Source organism: Salmo salar, chromosome ssa19 (genome assembly GCF_905237065.1).
Source record: "Salmo salar chromosome ssa19, Ssal_v3.1, whole genome shotgun sequence".
NCBI classification, from domain to species: Eukaryota; Metazoa; Chordata; class Actinopteri; order Salmoniformes; family Salmonidae; genus Salmo; species Salmo salar.
In genome coordinates, this window is record NC_059460.1 from 8,881,339 (window position 1) to 8,903,220 (window position 21,882).

A 21,882-nucleotide genomic window follows, 5' to 3' on the forward strand; every position below is an offset into this window, starting at 1 on the left:
CTCATGTGGTTTTAGAGAAAATAGCCCTATCCTAGATGCTACGCAAGCTAAACGTGGCCAATGCTACGTTGGCCCTATACTGCCAGCCATCTTGTGTGATAATGAAAGACTGTCAGTCTGTCTGCATTGGGACAGTGACAGAAACTGAAGCCCGGCCACATGTGTAATTAGCTCTGTTTTCACAGTCATTATGGTTCAGAGAGAAGATAAATAACTTCATTGTAATTACCAGATAGCAGACAGTAAACCATGGAATAACGGTACGACTGCTGTCACAAAAAAACACTAGATTTGAATCAAAACAGTTCTGTAATTTATTGAAATTTGAATCAATATTTATAGTTTATTTACAGACAAGGTAAAAGTTTTCACTTTCAACTTTCGAAAGCTTTATTTGATTGGTTAGCTATTCAATAGCTGGTAGACTAACTGTGTGAACTGGTTTTCATTTCAACACAACCTGGTCTAATAGACTAGACATAAAATAGTAAATGTAAATCCGAGACACTAGCATTAGTATATGTTACTTTGGTATGGTTACAAAAGACAGAAGCTTACTTAAGGCAAAAAGTAAAGGACAGGGGGGGATGGGTGGGCGTATAATGCAAACATTATCAAATCGCATCACAGACAATTTTAGCTAATTAGCAACTTTAGCTACTTACTACTTTTTAGCTACTTTGCAACTACTTAGCATGTTAGCTAACCCTTCCCCTAACCTTACACTTTTTAGCTAACCCTAACCCTTTAACCTAACCCTTTAACCTAACTCCTAACCTTTACCCCTAGCATAACTAACATTTGCCAGCTAGCTAATGTTAGCCTCCTACCCACCTAGCTAACGTTAGCCTCAACAAATTGGAATTCGTAACATACTGTATCACACATCCACAAATGAATACATACCATACGAAACATAACATATGACACTAAATGTGAGTGTCTCTGATTCAAATATTGAATAATACGAAAGGCTCTGAGACACTATGTTGTTCAACCAGGTAGTCTTAAAGCTGCAATATGTAACTTTTTGGGCGACCCGACCAAATTCACATAGAAACGGGAGTTATCGATCGGTCATTATCATTCAAAGCAAAGAAGCAGTAGATATGTTCTATGTGCACTATTTCTATGCTTTCCGTTCTTAAGTTGAGTTTTTTTGCGTCTTTTACTTAAATCTTTTTACACCAGCTTCAAACAGCTGAAAATACAATATTTTTGATCATGCTAAATATATTTCCCAGCGATTTCGATGCTACAATGATTCTCTACACTAGACATGCTTGTTTTGTCACAAACTGAAATTAGGCGAACTATTCGATTTTAGTAACCAGGAAATGGCGGAGTGATTTCTGCATAGTACAGTCTTTATTCTCTTTGGGTCAACACAATTGATTAAGGTGGATGAATTCCGGGTCTCCTGCTGTCCACAAGACTGTGTTAGCCCTCTGAGTTAAAGCTAACACAAGTCTTTTCAGACAAGGTTACTCATCACACGAGTGTGGATCACTTATCCACTTCCATGGTTTTTGTGGTACGACAATAAGGCTTTCGTTCCAAAGATTTCTTCATTAGTCCAACATCAGACAGCATCAAAAATATTTTAGAAAATAAACAACACATTTACATGTATAGTATATAGCTCAACAAATGCATAGCATTTTTCTTAACAATAAACCGCACTCGTGGTGCTCTGAGAACAAATCAACACCAAGGATAACAACAAGAAGGCAGTCAAACTCATGGACCCGATTTCAGTTGTCCAGCTCTTTTAGATCAGTAAGAATGAAAGGAGACAATGAAGTAAAGGAGGCTTCATGAGACTATTGAGACAGCCATGAGGTCCAGATGAGGAACACAGTCCTCCAGGTTCCAGTTCTAAGTCTATGGCCCAGTTCCAATTCCTAGCACCTACCCAGGAAGACTATGGACTATTGTTTAGAGTAGGTCGTAGCAATAGGTTTTGGAGTGTCAACAAGTCTGTAGCTTCACTCCTCTCTTTATGGTACACTATCCACCATTTTCTTGTCTCACTTCATCAGTCACTGGGCAACTCATCAGTCACTTCCTGAACTGGCAGGTTGTCATCCTGCTGTGGGGGGTTATGGGTAATGTAGTTCCCTGGAGACGGTGAATGACCGACACTTTTGGAGGAGGCAGAACTTTGGAACAACGGAGCTCGCTCATTGGCCTGTTCCTGGACAGGGATTCCGAATGCATCATCTGGCCCTTCCTCCTCGTTGCCTAGCGACGTCTGGCTGACGTAGACGACGATGACATCAGCGCTGAAGTTCATAACCTGACCGCTGGAGATGAAGGTGGTGTTATTGTTCCCTGTCACCTGACCTGGCAGAGAGACAGTAGAGAGTGAGAGAGAGAGAGAGAGAGAAAGAGAGAGAATTAAGGGGTCAGTTTAGCCAGTTAGCCTAGTTAAGAGTCTTGGCATTGTGGTCTCTTTCCCAAAACGGTATCAGGTTTAATTTCACTACCAGAGGTTAAGGGACATAACCAACCAACGCAGAGAACCAAACCTCTTTTGAAATGTGTACAGAGGCCAATGTATGTTATGGTTGTGTAATTATGCAGTAACACACACAAACACAGCATTCTCTAAAGCTGTGATATAAAAAAAACTTTTATGTTAGGGGCGACCTCAGATGACTAATAGCGAGTAGGAGTGAGGATGACCGTGCACAGTAACCATAGAAAGACCGTGGTCGGCTGCGGTTCCTTTGACCATAGTCCTGGTCAAGGACATCATAAACATATAATTTAACATCAGGGTTTCAGTGTGACCAGCAGTTTTCATTCTATGTGAAAATGTCAAACTTTATTCAAGCTGCCATTTAGACGTAGAGAAGTATAGTTTGTCATAACATTATTACAGACGACATGTCCGTCTCACTGCTGAAATAGAATTACTGTTTGTTATTCAAGCTGGCATTTAGACGCTTGTATCGTAAGCAACTTACAGCTAATGTAGTATCAAACCCACAACTTGCGAGAAGCACGATGCTCCAACCAACTGAGCCATCGGAACAACTCTGGCGTTTGCATTCAAATCAAGAGGAACAAACTGCCATCTAGTCCCTTATTTCCATGTTCATAGTTCACACCGCTGATGGTATTTATAAACACAACTGGAAAACTACAGACATCCATGTCTGGTTCTGTCTGCTGCCCATTTCAACACCCCCCCCCTCTCCCTCTCCCTCTCTCATATTCCCATGTTAACTTTGTAGAGGTGCAATGAGACAGTCACTCCTCACACCTCATTTACACAAATGCATGCGCACGCGCACACAAACCATAACAGAGTATGTGTCAGTGTCTAGAATCCCATCTGAAATCATTTACTGGCACTGGAATACCAGTCTGGTCAGCCTGGTGTAAAAAATGTCATTTCACCACCATCACCAAAACAAAGAAACCCCCTGGTGTCTCTGTTTACAGCAGACTGTCTACAGTTGAACTACCCTAGGAGGGCAGATAACATCAACTATGACAGGGAAATAATGGCACAGACAAACTGATTGTGAAACTTGCTCTGCATCTCATTCTAGTCTAAAGTGGCTTCCTCTCCTCATCTCCTTTCCTTCTGGAGCTGATGTAGTCATGGGGAACACCTGTCTTCGCTTCGCTCGCTATACTATTTTTCACCTATCTTGCAGGTCTACGTCCAGGAGACACAAGGACTATTGAGATGCAGCCCGTCTCTCCGAGGTGTGATCCCATAATTCAGTTGTTCCCAAACTGTGGGGTGCGTACTAGTAGTGCATCATCAGTTCCTCTTGTCCTATCAGTCATTACACACCTTAGAGAGCTACAGTATTTATAACTTGTCAGAAATGTCCAGCTCAACTAGCCTATGTCAGCTAAAGTTTTTATTTCGTTTTTTTAGCCCATAGATATTGTTCACATTTTTTTGTCACTCAAATAGCACATGAATACACATTAGACATGGCACAAAACATATTGAATTGCAAGAAAATTTGCTTTAAAACTGTAAAATGTTCTTTGCACCCCCCATGACAAAATGTGTAGAATTGCAGAAAATAAGCTTTAAACCTGCAAAATTCTCTCCACCAACAAGAGGGGTGTGAACAGTTTGTGTCATGAACAGTGCTTGTGCTCATAGAAATAGACGTGGCGTGTGCGCGCGCAGGGGGGTGTGGGATGTTCCCCAATGCTGGAAGGGGGGCCCTGAGTGAAAAGGTTTGGGAGCCCCTGCCATAATTAACCTCTCTGAGCGGGAAGTCCAGTTAATGACATGTTATTACTGCATTATGAGAAATGTGGTTTATTTACTTACTGCTGCTTTGGGGCATAATTAAAGTATACAGTGATCAACGAGAGTCTGAAAGTGTGTGAGTCTGGGTATTACTCAAGGGATGTGTATTCAGAGCACATCTTGTTTCAATTAGACCTGTGGTCACTTTGCAAAACCCTGTAGAACTCTGGAACTGGGTAAACAGGAGTGTTGTGGTGGGCAGAGTTCACACTCAGAGAGTTAAACACACACACACACACGTTACAGCATGGTGTAATCACTGGCTCATCACACACACAGATTCCCATTCCCCTTCCTACTGTGTGTGGTCTTTAAAACAAGCCAACGCTGTACGATATTAGTAGGAAACCAATATACTTATTTTGGAGGAGCAACAATGTGAAAAGACATTTCTGAAATCTCAGTTACAGTCCTAGCCAAAACAATGTACAATAACCCAGATCCAATAATCCAGATCCAATAACCCAGGAGAAACACCAGTGGATTTATTTATCTTTCCTCTTTAACAATGGTTGGAATGTATAATGACATGTGTACAGTGCCTTCAGAAAGTATTCACACCCCTTTAGTTCTTCCACATTTTGTTGTGTTACAGCCTGAATTTAAAATGGACTAAATTCAGAATTTGTGTCACTGATCTACACACAGTACCCCAAAATGTAAGAGTGGAATTTTGTTTGCAGAACATTTTAGAAATTAATAAAAAATGAAAAGCTGAAATGTCTTGAGTCAATAAGTATTCAACCCCTTTGCTATGGCGAGACTAAATTAGCTCAGGAGTAGAAATGTGCATAACAAATCGCATGGACTCATTCCGCGTTCAATAATATGGTTAACATTATTTTAGAACGACTTCCCCCTCTCTGTACCCCACACATACAATGATCTGTAAAGTCCCTTAATCGAGTAGTGAATTTCAAGAACAGATTCAACCACAAAGACCAGGGAGGTTTTTCAATGCCTTGCAAAGAAGGGCACCGATTGGTAGATGTGTAAAAATAAAAAAAGCTGACGCTGATATCCCTTGATGAAGCATGGCGAAGTTATTAATTAGGCTTTGGATGGTGTATCAATATACTCAGTCACTACAAAGATACAGGCGTCCTTCAAAACTCAGTTGCCGGGGAGGAAGGAAACTGCTCAGGGATTTTCACCATGAGGCCAATGGTGATTTTAAAACTGAGGTTGGATCAACAACATTGTGGTAACTCCACAATACTAACCTAAATGGCAGAGTGAAAAGAAGGAAGCCTATATAAAATACAAATATTCCATAACATGCATCCCGTCTGCAACAAGGCACTTAAGAAATACTGCAAAAAATGTGGCGAAGAAATGTACTTTTGGTCCTGAATACAAAGCGTTATGTTTGGGGCAAATCCTACACAACACATCACTGAGTACCACTCTTCATATTTTTAAGCATGGTGGTGGCTGCATCATGTTATGGGTAATGCTTGTCAATGGCAAGGACTAGGGAGATTCTTAGGATAAAGATAAACGGAATACAGCTATAAGCACAGGCAAAATCCTAGAGGATAACCTGGTTCAGTCTGCTGGCCAATATACACTGGGAGACAAATTCACCTTTCAGCAGGACAATAACCTAAAACAAGGCCAAATCTATACTGGAGTTGCTTACCAAGACGCATCGAATGTTCCTGAGCGGCCTAGTTACAAATTTTACTTAAATCTGCTTTAAAATCTATGGTAAGACTTGAAAATGTCTGTCTAGCAATGATCAACAATCAACTTGACAGAGGTTGAAGAATTTAAAAAAGAATAACTCGGCAAATATTGTACAATCCAGGTGTGCATAGCTCTTAGAGACTTACCCCAAAAGCCTCACAGCTGTACTTACAAAGTATTGACTTTCTAAAAACATGTTTTACTTTGTCATTATAGGGTATTGTGTGTAGATGGGTAGAGAATTTTTTTGATATTTAATCCATTTTGAATTCAGGCTGTAACACAATAAAATGTGGACCAAGTCAAAGGATATGAATACTGCATTTTGCCTTTTTCTTGTAAAAAAGTACAGCACTGCTGTGCAATATCTACCTGAGGTGAGTGCTGGTTCCGCAAGTTGGCTCTGGATACAATCAGGGGCACACTCCAGCTCCGAGCCCCCAGATAAGAGCTTGTTTCCTCCACTGTCCCTCCAGGAAAGTCCCTGGTCTGGCTCACTGCTGGAGGCCTCAAAGCTCAGCTTGGACTGCTGGTCTCCCACGGTTACAGTGGGGTCAGGAGAGGTTGTGGAGGTTGAAGTGGGTGTGGTGTCTGTGGTGGGGGTGGAGCTTATGCTAGAGTTCAGTCTGTATAGCCCATCCACTTTCCTCTGTGAGCTGTCAATCAGCTGAGCTTTGACCTCTGACCTGGCTGGGGTCAGTGGCAGGTAGAGGTCACATGACGGCATGACGGGGGTAAGGGGGCAGGAGGTGGGAGAGAGTGAGTAGGGGGAGGTATTACAGTTCCTCTCAGAGCTCTTCCCTTGCAAGCCCTCAACCATCTTGGCCCTCTCACTCCCTTCATCTTTCCTTTCATCCTTCTTTCCATCCCTGCTCTCCCCCTCTCCTCCACAGGAGCAGGTCCCGAGGGTTCCAGGGTTGACGGCCTGACTACAGTCTTCATTCTCTCCTACCTCTAAAGGTTCCCTCACAGACAACACACACACACAGGAGCCAGCCCACAGTGGAGACACACACACACCCTCTGATACACCCTCCTCACACACAGCCTCCTCAGAAACCTCCTCCGCCTCCCCTGACCCCTCACTTCCCATCCCCTCATCCTCCTCCTCCCTCCTCTCCTCCTTCATCTCTTTAATGGGTGGTAGTTTGACCCGGTCACCAGGTATGGCTGTAGGACAGGTGTGTCGAGTTTCTGAGGGGGTGTCAGCAAGGACAATGAGACAGGTTCTCTCACACAGGGTGCAGTTCTGCCCCCCTACCCCACCTCCTTCACCCCCACTGTGGTAGAGAGGGGCCAGAGTCTCCTGGAGAGAAACACAGACAGATAGGTTAGTCTGAGAGCCGTTGAATGTTTTATTTAGTCTACCGTTTATGCATGTCATCTCTGCCACTAAAAAAAAAGTCTACCCTACCTGCTGTATCCTGGTCCTTTTCAGATTCTGGACACATAATCGCAAATTCACTGTAAGACATAAGAGGATGACAGTCATTCATTTCAGATACATTTTATGCCAAGGAATATTTCTATAAAAAAATGATTCCCTCAAGAATATTGTCCTCTGCAACAAATCCAACCTGGGTAGACATAACATAGTAAATGTAAATCCGTCTCCCTCCATTTGGTATCATATGTTACATTTAGTATGGTATGTATTCATTTATGTTACGAATTCCAATTTGTTGTGGCTAACGTTAGCTAGGGGTTAAGATTAGGGTTAAGGTTAGGATTAGGAGTTAGGTTAAAGGGTTAAGGTTAGCTAACATGCTAAGTAGTCGCTAATTAGCTCAAATGCTAAAGTTGTCCGTGATGAGATTCAAACACAAAACCTTTGGGTTGCTAGATGTTCACATTATATGCCCACCTATCCACCCCGACCGTGGGTGTCCAGGATTTACGTTTACTATGTTACGTCTAGTCTATGAGACAAAGCGGACAAATGTAATCTCTCACTCGGGTACCTGAGAGTAGTTTGAGTTTGTCCTTGTAGCAGAAGAGCAGGAGGATGAGGAGACAGAGGACAGTGATGACTGACAGAATACACACTAGAACCCAGGAGGAGGTAGAGGAACCAGAGAGATGGGGTCCACAGACAGCATCAGTCTGGTCGCTCCCAGTCTTTTTGTCACTCTTCCCCAGGCCTTTACAACTGGAAGGAGAAAACACATGGTCATTATTTGTGTTTTATAGCAATTCAGGCATTCTCTCTTTTCTCTCTTTCCCTCTCTCGCTCTGCTCTCTTTCTCTCCTTCCCTTCTTGGTTGACCTCAGAGTCAGGCAGTGGTAGAAGCTGCTCTGTGTTCCAGTGGAAGTGGTGCAGCATTAGTCAGAACAGCGGTGTGGTGGAGCTTTGAGCGCCTGTAGAACCCTGTTCCTGCCTCACTGAATGGGACACACTAGACAGAAGAGGAGCGCCCAGGGGAAAAGACAGTGTATGAAGGGACACGGTATAGGTGTGTGTTAACTCACTTGGTCCACTGTCTGCATGGTTCTATAGAGGTGTTGGGAGAGAAATATCCTCTCCTGCAAGCAACACAAGTTCTCCTGCCCGCCTCTGAGTTTAAAAACACACATGACAGAGAAGAGTGAAAAACTGGACTGCTGACAACAGTAGCAACACAGAAGTGTGTGTGTATATGTATGCTATCATGTGTGTTTGTGTGTGCATGTTCATGTCTGCGTGTGAATGCCTCTCTCACCAGTGTCAGTCTCCAGTCCATATCCTGGTCCACAGGTAGGAATCTTCTCACAGAACTCACAGTTGATAGGAGAACACTCTAGACCAGGTTGACATTGACAGGGTACCGCAGCCTGGGGGTTACTGGGCCTCTCACGGTTAAAACCTTTACCTGGGGTTCACAAACAGGTCAGGGGTTAGTGGTTAACCAAAGCAGACACCAGAGACATCAGCATCTCTAAAAGCCTTTGCTAAAATGTATAGAAAACAAAGCTCCAACAATAGACCTAAAGTCATCCATCCAACTAGACTAGACTCCAGTCACCTACTGACCAGTGTCACAGAACTTCTGTGGCAGACACTTGGTCTCGTTGGTCCAGTCAGGCTGGTACTCATCACGACCACACTGACGACACTTGGTGTCAGAGTACCCAGAACACTCTGCAAACACATAGGACCCTGGGGAGTGGGGAAGAGAGAGAGGGTTAGACTGGCCACAGATAATACACCAACGCTGCAGTGATCTACTGAGGTAAGAGAAAGCGGAAGAGGAAGAGGCTAAAATAGATACATTTCCGTCACGCTTAGAGATGGACAGTTATTTGGGGATTAGGGCATGTGTAGGGTGTGTGCACATGTGTATGTATTGCAGCAAGTCAGTTCCTCTTTGACATCCTTCCTCATTTCTTTTCAGGAAAAATGAAACATGACAGTTTTCTTCCATGCACGTGCTCTGCTAAAGCCCAGTACTGTAGAGTGGTCATATTGGGTGTTAATGGCCATTCATGTATTTCTCTGGTTTAGTTTACCTGGTTCACACCTCCTGCAGCATCTCTTGTCTTTGAGGTACTGCTGCTGGGTACAGGTGGGTCTGGAGAGGGCTCTCTGGAAGACAAAAACACAGACCACTATAGCCAATCTGGTTGTGTCAAGGCCTAAAACAATTATTGGCACGTGACAGTAAATTTAAACAAAATGTCATTCATTCAGTTGTTTATTCACCATACAAAAAGAAAATGCATGGGAAAAAAAAAAGGGTGGTTTTCGGACATGTGAAAAATGACATGTGTGAACATTTGTCACATGTGAAAGTTCTGAATCTATTTTCACATGTGAAACTGCAAATTTCACACGTGAATATGCAATTGACATGCGAGGTGAAAACGGGTTATTCTCCTCACATATAAAAAGTGGACTTTAATACATGTGAACAACTGACTTCACGTGTCTCTTTTCATATGTGAACATTTCTGCTCAACATGTGAAATCAGCTATTTCACATGTGAAAATGCTAATTTATCATGTGTGTTTTTGTAAGGGTCAATAATTATTTTGTAGACATGAGATATAAGTCTATCAATAAGACTAAACAGTGGTTGTAAGAGGAAAAGGGAAGAGGATTGTCCAACTCTTTCCTGTCGTCTGAAACAAAGACAGAAAGAAACAGAAAACCCCTCATATTCCACTGCAAACATTCTCACATTCTCACTGTCAACAGAACACATTTTGGAATAAAACATTACTTGAATAAAACTTTGTTCTAATGATTTGATTCCAAACTGTTCTAACGACCAGGCCCTTTTAAACAAAACCATAAAATACACATACACTGCGTGCACAATTATTAGGCAAGTGAGTATTCTGATCTTATCATTGTTTCTATTCACATTTTCGAACTCCAAACCATATAACTTGAATGCTTATTGGATTTAATCATTTTCAGGTGATATGTATTTGTGTAATGAGGGAGGGTGTGGCGAAAGTGAATAACACCTGATATCAAGGTGTGCATAATTATTAGGCAGCCTCATTACCTCAGGTAAAATGGGCCAAAAAAGAAATTTAACTGACACTGAAAAACCCAAAATGTAAAATGCCTTTCAGACAGATGCGACACTCTTTAAATAGCTAAACTATTGAGGTGTGACCACCGGACATTCAAACATTTTGTTGCGAATAGTCAACTGGGGCGCAAAAAAACGCATGGGGAAGAAAAGGAGCAAATTAACTGCAAAAGACTTGAGAAGAATTAAACGTCAAACTACCAGGAACCCATTATCCTCCAGTGCCACCGTATTCCAGAACTGCAACCTACCTGGAGTGTTCAGAAGTACAAGGTGTCAAGTGCTCAGAGACATGGCCAAGGTCAAGAAGACTGAAACAAGACCACCACTGAATAAGATTCACAAGTTGAAGTGTCAAGATTGGGCAAAGAAATACCTGAAGACAGATTTTTCAAAGGTTTTATGGACAGATGAAATGAAAGTGACTCTTGATGGACCAAATGGATGGGCCCGTGGCTGGATCAGTAATGGACATAGGGCACCACTTTGAGTCAGGTGCCAGCAAGGTGAAGGAGGGATACTGGTATGGGCTGCTATCATTGAGGATGAGGTAGTTGGACTTTTTCAGGTTGAAGATGGACTGAAACTCAACTCCCAAACCTACTGTCAGTTTCTGGAATATTCTTTCGTCAAACTGTGGTACAGGAAGAAGTCCTCAGCATTCTAGAAGGCCATGATCTTTATGCAGGACAATGCTCCATCACATGCATCCAAGTACTCCACTGCTTGGCTAGCCAGCAAGGGCCTCAAAGATGCCTGAATAACGACCTGGCCCCCTTCCTCACCTGACTTAAATCCTATTGAGAACTTGTGGGCCCTTCTCAAACGTGAGATTTACAGTGATGGAAGACAATACACCTTTTTGAACAGCATTTGGGAGGCTGTGGTTGCTGCTTCAGTGAAAATTGATTGTGAACAGATCAAGAAACTGACAGACTCCATGGATGGAAGGCTCATGGCAGTTATTGAAAATAAGGGTGGCTATATTTGTCACTGAATATTTTTGAAAGGCCAAAAATGTTATATAATTGTCATTTTGTGTAACTTATCTGTTACACTTACTCTAAAAATTGAGAATAAACATGAGTTGAGAGAAATTATTTTTGTAATTTAGTTGCCTAATAATTCTGCACACTAATAGTTGCCTAATAATTGTGCACACATATATTTCCCTGAGAAAGACAAAACTCACTTTTCTTTTGATAAACATTCAGGTTTGAGGTTCAATAACATTTTGGATTGACTGAGAGCATTGTGTTTGTTCAACAATAAAATTAATCCCGAGGAATACAATTTGCCTAATAATTGTGCACGCAGTGTATTGTCCACCTCAGCAGAGTATACTGGCATTGTAGTAGTCACCAGAGTGGATACTAGGCTGTGGAGGGAGGGTGGTCGCCTCAGTGGCTCGTTGAAGCTTGGTGTACAGATGTAGGATCTTCATTTGATCACCCTGTTACAGGATAACTTTCCAGTTAAATTTGAAACCTGTAGTGTACAGTGCATTTGGAATGTATTCAGACCCCTTCTATTTTGTTACATTACAACCTTATTCTAAAATGGATTAAATAAATAAATGTCCTCAATCTACACACAATACCCAATAACGACAAATATATAATTTTTTGGCCAATTTTTTTAAATAAACAGAAACACTTTATTTACATTTACAAGTATTCAGACCCTTTGCTATGAGACTCAAAATTGAGCTCAGGTGCATCCTGTTTCCACTGATGTGTTTCTACAACTTGATTGGAGTCCACCTGTGGTAAATTCAATTGATTGGACATGATTTGGAAAGGCACACACCTGTCTATATAAGGTCCCACAGTTGACAGTGCATGTCAAAGCAAAAACCAAGCCATGAGGTCGAAGGAATTGTCTGTAGAGCTTCAAGACAGGATTGTGCTGAGGCACAGATCTGGGGAAGTGAACCACAACATTTCTGCAGCATTGAAGTTCCCCAAAAGCACAGTGGCCTCCATCATTCTTAAATGGAAGAAGTTTGGAACCACCAAGACTCTTCCTAGAGCTGGCCGCCCGACCAAACTGAACAATCGGGGTAGAAGGGCCTTGGTCAGGGAACCTGATGGTGAGTGAGAGACAGAGCTCCAGAGTTCCTCTGTGGATATTGGAGAACCTTCCAGAAGGACAACCATCTCTGCAACACTCCACCAATCAGGCCTTTATGGTAGAGTGGCTAGATGGAAGCCACTCCTTAGTAAAAGGCACATGATAGCCCGCTTGGAGTTAGCCAAAAGGCACCTAAAGGACTCTCAGACCATGAGAAACAAGATTCTCTGCTCTGATGAAACCAAGATTGAACTCTCTGCGTCAAGTCTGGAGGAAACCTGGCACCATCCCTATGGTGAAGCATGGTGGTGGCAGCATCATGCTGTGGGGATGTTTTTCAGTGGCAAGGACTGGGAGAGTAGTCAGGATCGAAGGAAAGATGAACAGAGCAAAGTACAGAGAGAACCTTGAGGAAAACCTGCTCCAGAGCGCTCAGGAACTCAGACTGGGCTGAAGGTTCACCTTCCAACAGGACAACAACCCTAAGCACATAGCCAAGACAACGCAAGAGTGGCTTCTGAATGTCCTTGAGTGGCCCAGCCAGAGCTCGGACTTGAACCCAATCGAACATCTTTGAAGAGTGAAGAGACCTGAAAATAGCTGTGCAGTGACGCTCCCCATCCAACCTGACTGAGCTTGAGAAGATCTGCAGAGAAGAATGGGAGAAACTCCCCAAATACAGGTGTGTCAAGCTTGTAGCGTCATACCCAGGAAGAATCAAGAATGTAATCGCAACCTAGCTCAAATTAAGATCCTTCATCTGTGTAATAGACACTTAAAACATGAGTCTCTCTCTGCTGTGAACACTGATCGTGCTGTGGTCTACCCACCCACTGCTGTTGGCAGGGGTGCAATGGTAAGCTAATACAATACCCCTTACCACAAACACACATATGCATGTACCCCCCAGCCAGTGTTCTGAATTACAGAATAGTGTTATGAGAGAAAATATGCCGAACCAAAAGTTTTTGTGAAGGAATAGAACTAACAAAAACACCTAATTCTCCATTTATATAAACCTTCAAACACCACAGGCACAGAGTGCTTCTGCCTAGTATTACTAACCCCCATCCTAAAGAATCTTACAGTAGCTCTACTTTGCTGTCACAACTCTTGCCCCTCTCCATCCCTCCCTCCGCTGTCTGTGCCCCCATGCCAGCTCTGTCCCCCAATCAGACTACAGAAACTCATCTAAAGCTTTTCTCATTCAGGTTTTTCTTGTTGCGCACCAAGTAAACAAAAACAAAGTCTGTAGCCAAGTCTTAAGCTGCAACCCAGAACAAACCAGCTTTCTGCATCCAACCCTTTGAAAAACCCCACTGATACGGTTTTAGTCTGTGTCTGTAGTGCCAGAGATCCCAACCGGTTTAATTACTTCCACAGTGTCTCACATCAGTCATTGTTTTGCTTTTAATGATGAACGCCACTCATAGTTGTGACCACAGTCATAATGATCAACATGTGTTAGAGGAGCCAAGCTGACTGAGATCAGAGCAATGCTGCCATGCATCAACTTCCAGCTGTTGGAGAAGGACACATTTCCCATACATCGAAGAAGAAGGTGGGTGAGTAATGGCGCAGTAGTTCCGATGGCTCAGCATGGTGTTGGAAACACTATAGTTGTGGGTTTGATTCCTGGATGGGCCATATATAGATAGGCCTTTAATACTGCAGGGTTTCCCAAACTCGGTCCTCTGGACCCCAAGGGGTGAATGTTTTGGTTTTTGTCCTAACATTACACAGCTTATTCAGATCAACTAATCATCAACCTTTGATCATTTGAATCAGCTGTGTAATGTTAGGGCAAAAACCAAAACGTGCATGCCTTTGGGTCCCGAGGACCGAGTTTTGGAAACGCTGCCTTACCGTATAACCGTTATGGATCAATGTTTCAGAGATGAGGGAAGGATATGCAGGAAGGAGGTGAGGGAAGAAGGCATGTTGAGACTATTGACACCCAACCGTGACAGACAGTATTGCTCAGTGACAGATTTGGGTGAAAGGGGACAGGAAACCAAAAGAATGCTGGGAATCTTATTTCAGTTTCCTCTGCCTCCGAACATCAGGCCATAATTGAGACGTTGCTGCAATATGTTTCAATTCACCAAATATATAAGAGCATGGCTGGATCCACCCTAAATGATTACAGGCTAGACTAGAGAAAGGCCAGGATGTTACATAGGCTCCTCTAACCTCCATCCGTTCTAACTTTATCTCAGAGTGCAACTACAGTCAGTTCTGTTATATACAAACATTGGTTCCCAAACTGTTTTTGTGTGTGCTGTGAACCATCAAAAGCTTAAAAAGAAGAGATAGAGATATACAACGTAGAACACCAAATAATGCATGCAGAGCAGAATTAGGCCGATACCCGCTAATTATCAAAATCCAGAAAAGAGCCGTTAAATTCTACAACCACCTAAAAAGGTAGTGATTCCCAAATCTTCCATAACAAAGACATCACCTACAGGGAGATGAACCTGGAGAAGAGTCCCCTAAGCAAGCTGGTCCTGGGGCTCTGTTCACAAACACACCCCACAGAGCCCCAGGACAGCAACACATTTAGACCCAGCAAAACCATGAGAAAACAAAAAGATAATTACTTGACACATTGGAAAGGATTAACAAAAAAACAGAGCAAACTAGAATGCTATTTGGCCCTAAACAGAGAGTACACAGTGGAAGAAAACCTGACCACTGTGACTGACCCAAGCTTAAGGAAAGCGTTGACTATGTACAGACTTAGTGAGCCTGGCCTTGCTATTGAGAAAGGCCGCCGTAGGCAGACCTGGCTCTCAAGAGAAGACAGGCTATGTGCACACTGCCCACAAAACGACGTAAAAACTGAGCTGCACTTCCTAACCTCCTGCCAAATGTATGACCATATTAGAGACACATATTTCCCTCAGATTACATACACACACAAAGGATTTGAAAACAAATCCAATTTTGATAAATTTGCATATCCATGAGATGAAATACCACACAGGGTGCCATCCCAGCAGCAAGATGTGTGACCTGTTGCCACAAGAAAAGGGCAATCGGTGAAGAACAAACACCATTGTAAATACAACCATATGTTTATTTTTTTCCCCTTTTGTAGTTTAACTATTTGCACATCGTTACAACACTGTACTTAGCCATAATATAACATGTCTCTATTCCTTTGAAACTTTTGTGAGTTTAATGTTTACTGTTAATTTTTATTGTTTATTTCACTTCTGTTTATCATCTATTTCACTTGATTTGGCAAATGTAAACATATGTTTCCCATGCCAATAAAGCAATTTGAATTTAAATGAATTCAGAGTGAGAGGAAGAGAGAGAGAGAGAGAGAGAGAGAGAGGTGGAGAGAGGGATAGAAAGAGAGATGAGTGTGCATGTGTGAATGAGTGAGTGAGCGAGATAGAGGACTAGAGAGAGTGTGTAACAGTTCTCACAACCAGTAGCACCTGTAAAATACTATCTTCATTTGTTTGTGTATGGGGGGGGGCTGCGATCCCTGATCCCATCATCTTCTCTGACATGAGATACATTCCAGTCTTTCTCAGATTTGCATAACCGCCACCCCAAACTCTGACATCGGGCCAAGAACAACCTCCCCCACATTAATGATTTAACACCTGGGTATTTGTAGACTACAGATTCAAATCTAGGTACTCTGTGAATTAATTATTGCATGATAATCTCATGTCCATTCATGTTACTAACAAGTGATATAAATGATGTGCAATGACTTAAACAATTTACTTATGGTTAACATATGTAACAATGGATTATAGCCCTTTATAAAAAGATCTCCATCAAAAGTACTGTCTGTCTCTGGACGTGGGCAGCAGTAGACTGTATGTCTGTCTGTCTGTCTCTGGACGTGGGCAGTAGTAGACTGTCTGTCTGTCTCTGGTCGTGGGCAGTAGTAGACTGTCTGTCTGTCTCTGGTCGTGGGCAGTAGTAGACTGTCTGTCTGTCTCTGGACGTGGGCAGTAGTAGACTGTATGTCTGTCTGTCTGTCTCTGGACGTGGGCAGCAGTAGACTGTATGTCTGTCTGTCTGTCTCTGGACGTGGGCAGTAGTAGACTGTCTGTCTGTCTGTCTCTGGACGTGGGCAGTAGTAGACTGTCTGTCTGTCTCTGGACGTGGGCAGTAGTCAGGGGCAGAAATCCCGGGGGGGACGGGGGGACACGAACCCCCCCCCATCCTGGGAAAAATATGATTTGTCCCCCCCCAATATATCACTGAAACATAACTATGTAATTTAAATAATATTAATAATACGCAATGAAAGCAATTGTGCTGATTAGACACTTAATAGCTCGTTTTTAAGTTTCAAAAGATTGCAAACCCCCCACCCTTTGCCTCACAATGGTTTGATCCACTGCCAGTTCCTTAGCTTGCGAGGTAACGTAGAGGTCGTATCTACTGTCTGAAAGGCACTCAATGCACGTAACTGACGTGAGGTTAATCCAGTCAATCGTGCACACACACTAGCTGAATATGCAGAGCTAGCGCGCAAATATTAACTATTAAGCTAGCTAGTACCTATTCCATTTATGTGGCATCGTCAAAGATGGAATCTTTGCTATCGTCAATTTATTCCAAGATCAGCATGCATGTAAGTTAGTGCTTCAAAGTCCCTGTGATAAAGTTAGCGATAAACTGAACAGAACTACACTCTTCTACCATTGTTTTAAATATATTTAATGGTCTCGTTGCAAAAGCTAAATTGTCGCAAGGGAACTTTTATTTATATATTTTATTTCACCTTTATTTAACCCGGGTAGCAAAGATTATAGCAAACACCACTGAATTGGTGCTCGCTAGCTTTGCAAATTCAGCTATTGTTAGAAGCCAGCCAATATGAAACAAACGATTTAAAATTACAAAAGGTTGCAGCATATGTTGTGTAAATGGTGAACTCATACAGCTGTCAACTCTTGTCACTGCAATCCGTTTCACATTTGCTAGCTACCTTTTAGATCGAAGCCCATATAGAATGATAGAAGATAAGATGATAGAAGCCCATCTCCTACTGTAAATAACCTACATACTGTGTGTGTGTAGCCAACCAGGTAGAAAAATGGCAGAAAAATGGCAGAAAAAAGACGGACATCAGAGTATTTTTCAGTACACCAAAACGCAAAGAACCCTAGTAGCCTAATATCTCAAAGACTAGTTGATAAAAATGTTCATAAGAAAGAAATGAAATTCTAATGGAAATGTTTCACAATGATGTCATTAGGCAGAGCAGGCAACAGATGGCACACAGACAGCAGAGTTGGGGACAGATATGCAGGGACAGACTGGCAGAGACAGGGAGTCTCAGGTAAGTTTGTTGAGTCTTTGTTTGGCAACATTATGAAAGGTTCTCAATTTTTTTTACTTGTAAAATAGGAACATAATTGGAAAATGCCATGGATACCCCCACTCTCAACTTAAACTGGTGACTGAACTAAGATTTGTTAAAGGCAATGGTATTGCTGTTGTGATTAGTTGTGTAGTTTTGGGTACCGGTAGTTAGGAGTACGGCAAACACATTATTTCTTTGGTTCCTCAATATACATTTACCATATTAAACGTAGGCTATGTGTTACAGCACTACTTTTGGTGTCCCCCTCAGGAATTGCTCTTGAGAAAATGTAATGTAATTGTCCCCTCCAAAATTGATATCAGATTTTCGCCCCTGGCAGTAGTAGACTGTCTGTCTGTCTGTCTGTCTGTGTCTCTGGACGTGGGCAGTAGTGGGCAGTAGTAGACTGTATGTCTGTCTGTCTGTCATCGAAGCACCACCACAACGCCTTATATTTTTACCACGAACTCTGCAGCAGAAATGAACTCCTTCGTCCGCTGCTCTTTAGCACACGCGAGATTCCAGTAAATCACATTTTGTGGGGGAAGTTGTGAAGCACCAGGGAAACTGTGAAGCATGCTGTACCCTATTGCGTGATTGTGTTTATGAGTCGGTTATTAAATAATGTGAAACAATGTGTATGTTTAATGCTTTTCATTAAATCATGTACAGCTATAATTATTGTATATAAATGATTAAAGGAATGGAAACATTGTGATTTAGTGTGCGGAACGGCTTGCTGGGGAACTCATTTAAACCTGTCATAAGGCTGATGGCTAAACACAGCCTGTACTATATCTAGATTCTACAATATATTTTCATTTTAAAGAATGTATTTTCTCCCCAAATAGAAGCTATATTTATCACGGTCCAGAACTTGATTGATTTCTTCGTCTTTCAGGTTAAGACTTGTCCTACAGGAGTGAGAATGAGGCAACACCTGGGCTAGTCCGGTTAGTACAGTAGTAGCCACTTAGCGTTTACATACTGTAGACACTTAGCGTTTACATACTGTAAAGACCCTGGGTTTATAAACGCGGAAATCGACTCTGCCGCTCGAGCATGCTTTTGCGGCACAGTCGATAGCGCGCCGGACTTCGGGCTTGAAGGTCGAGGGTTCGAGACCTGCTCCCTGCTGTTTCATTACAATACTGTAGACACTTAGCGTTTACATACTGTAGACACTTAGCGTTTACATACTGTAGACACTTAGCGTTTACATACTGTAGACACTTAGCGTTTACATACTGTACACACTTAGCGTTTACATACTGTACATTACTATGAATGAACAACGAGCATTGCCATTAAAAAGGACATGTGCAGCTCAGTGAAAATCGTATACAGTTGAGGCCAAATAGACTGAAATAAAAAAACGTTTGGTGTTCACTTGTGTTTAATTTACAACTGCACAGGACCCCCCCTCACTTAAGTCAAAAAATTTCATGGACTAAATAATTCATGCACTCCATTGTAAAGTGCAAGGTAGCCCAACCCTGGACTAAAGTACCCTAAAGTTACTCCTGACAGTCCAAGAACCTTACATGTTTTGTTTAGAGGCGAATTGGCTCTGGCAGCTAAACAGCCAAATTCTCCATCTAAACTTGAATCGATTCTCAATTGTAGTAAGGTTCTAGAAACATAAAGCCCTCTACTTTCATATCAGATCAAAATAATTTCACAAATGCAAAATACACACTTACTGTACACTGTTTTAACACAGTTTCAGCCAACAGTATTTTTCAGTGACAACACTTTTGTGGCATGTCCGACTTCCTCACAGGTGTTTGGAACGCAGATACTCCGAGCTAATTAGTACAGGTAGTCCACTCTGTCTTCCCTCTTTTCAGTAGACAAGCGCTGTAACATGGGTATATGGCCATGTGGGAACCTTAACCCTATACAGGTGTGTAGTAATTTAAGCTTTTTAAAGTAGTATTGTTTCTGGCTGATATGAAAGATATGTTCTTTACGTTTCCAAAACCGTACCGCAAGCAATGCGTGTTAACGTTTCGATCAAGTGACGGGGCTCTTAACAAAACTTCCCTGGTCAGAAGATACCTTAATCAATTAGGTGCTGAAGGTAGTTAGCGTTTATGAATGGGGTACGTGCAAAGGTGCCAATGTACATGAAAGCAACTGTAGGTCCTGCATTTCTCAATGGAATATCTGACATGCAGCATATTACTCAGACAGTTGCAACACCAACCGTAGGATGGGGAGAAAGAGGGAAGAGAACACGTCCTAAATCCCATAGACAAACCCACATGATCCTGATTTACAGTAACAAGACAACGCCCCCACAACACATTGGAGCTGAAACGTGAACGTCCGGTAAAAACAACCTTAAGACCAGCAAGAGTGCATCCAGCTGTCCTTTACAGGGACCGGTAGAGGGGGTGCTTGGTCACGGCCCAAACGTAAATGTTTCCACTTGATGCTCAAGCATGTCTGTTTTCTACCAACTCTTCCAGAGCAATACCAATGGCTAGATGAAGACCTATTCTAGATCTAGAGAAAACTCTATACATCAACTAAATAAAACCTATCTATATAAAGCACTTTTTTATGTATGCAATTCGTTTTTTGAGTAGCCTATGACTTACCTGTGCGCACAGATTGAGAACCAGATGGGTGACCCAGCCTTGAAATATCCAGCTGGTAGAGAAGTGAACTCTCATCTCTCCTCCTTAGAGACACAAATCAGAGACGACAAGAAATCCAATTGTCTTGTACAGATTTAGGATGATCGATATTGTCGATAACAAAGGAACCGGTTGGGTTTTTGTCGGTAATTATAGGGATTTTGGGGGATACAGTGTGGAGCCTCCAGACCAGTCTGGCATTCTCGCTTCGCATGCCCGGTAATGCACGCTCTGCTCTGCTCTCCTCTACTATCACCCACGCGCTCTAGAGTGAGCAGCCTCTGGTGAAAACGCAGTAAATTTACTAGCACTTGGGGAGAGAGAGCTGGGGAAGATCAGCCCCTCTGACCTTCTCCTCCAATGGGTTTTGAGGAGAGAGGACGCGAGGAGCATGAAATTGAGATTTTCTCATAGTCTAAACTCCTCCCTCGCCATTGAATAAAATAATCCGTGTGTGTGTTGATTACCTCAGACATACTGTAAGTGTTCAATGGTTTGTCTCACACCTAAAGTAGACCCTAATGTTGTTTCACAATGTAAATTAACCCATATAATCAACTTAAATAAACATAATTGTATAAATCTGGTCTGTCTCTTCCTCTCCACTGAATTAAACTAACATGACATTTTGTGAGGAATGTTGTAATGTAATGTATTCATTACCATGACTGTGAGACTGGCCAATAGCTTCTACCCCCAGACCATCAGGCTGCTGAATAGCCACCACTAGGCAGCTACCTGCTCCCCTTGTCTCCCTCCTGCACCCCAGACTTCCTCTGATATGTCACGTAATGGGTGAGTGGTATTTGGGGATCCTCTGTAACAGCCTCATCTACCCCCCCCCCAGCTCTCTTCCCTCTCTCCCTCCCGCATCCATTCTAAGCTGTCAGGTGTAATTTAATATTTGCATAACCGTCACTTTATTTGAGAAGGAAGGCTTTCTTCACCTTTACTCAGCTCTGCGTCACTCTCTCCTCTCCCTCGCCAGGGACAAGCAGAAACTCACATGCAAATTCAGAGGCTTTCCACTTTTGTTTTTGTTTAGTTTTTTTCTTTTACTAGGTGAGAGAGAGAGTGGGGGAATATTTCCTGGAGGCGTTCTCTGGAACTTGGTAGAACTTAATGTTCTAATTCCATGTTCCAGGAACACAGAACAGACAGTGATGTTTGGAGTTGTAACTCTGTCATTGCAGGTTTCTGTAACACAATGGAACCTACTGGAGCTAAGTCTAGAGCTCTGCTCACCACGTCAGCTCTGACAGAGACCACAAACCTTGCTTCTGATAATGATGATGCAAAGATGCAGGGATGTGTTG

General features: G+C 42.5%; 1 protein-coding gene across 1 annotated transcript; it reads right to left on the bottom strand.

The window, feature by feature from the left end:
* Positions 1-290: 290 nt before the first annotated feature.
* tnfrsf11a (tumor necrosis factor receptor superfamily, member 11a, NFKB activator) lies at positions 291-20,932 on the bottom strand. Its single transcript, XM_014157156.2, has 9 exons — positions 20,528-20,932; positions 9,467-9,542; positions 8,991-9,116; positions 8,680-8,829; positions 8,450-8,534; positions 7,942-8,129; positions 7,395-7,444; positions 6,353-7,286; positions 291-2,346 (listed from the first exon to the last, which is right to left on the bottom strand). Exons 1-9 carry the CDS (start codon positions 20,600-20,602, stop codon positions 2,039-2,041), a joined length of 1,992 nt encoding a protein of 663 aa, XP_014012631.1. The 5' UTR covers positions 20,603-20,932; the 3' UTR covers positions 291-2,038.
* Between the last annotated feature and the right edge of the window lie 950 nt (positions 20,933-21,882).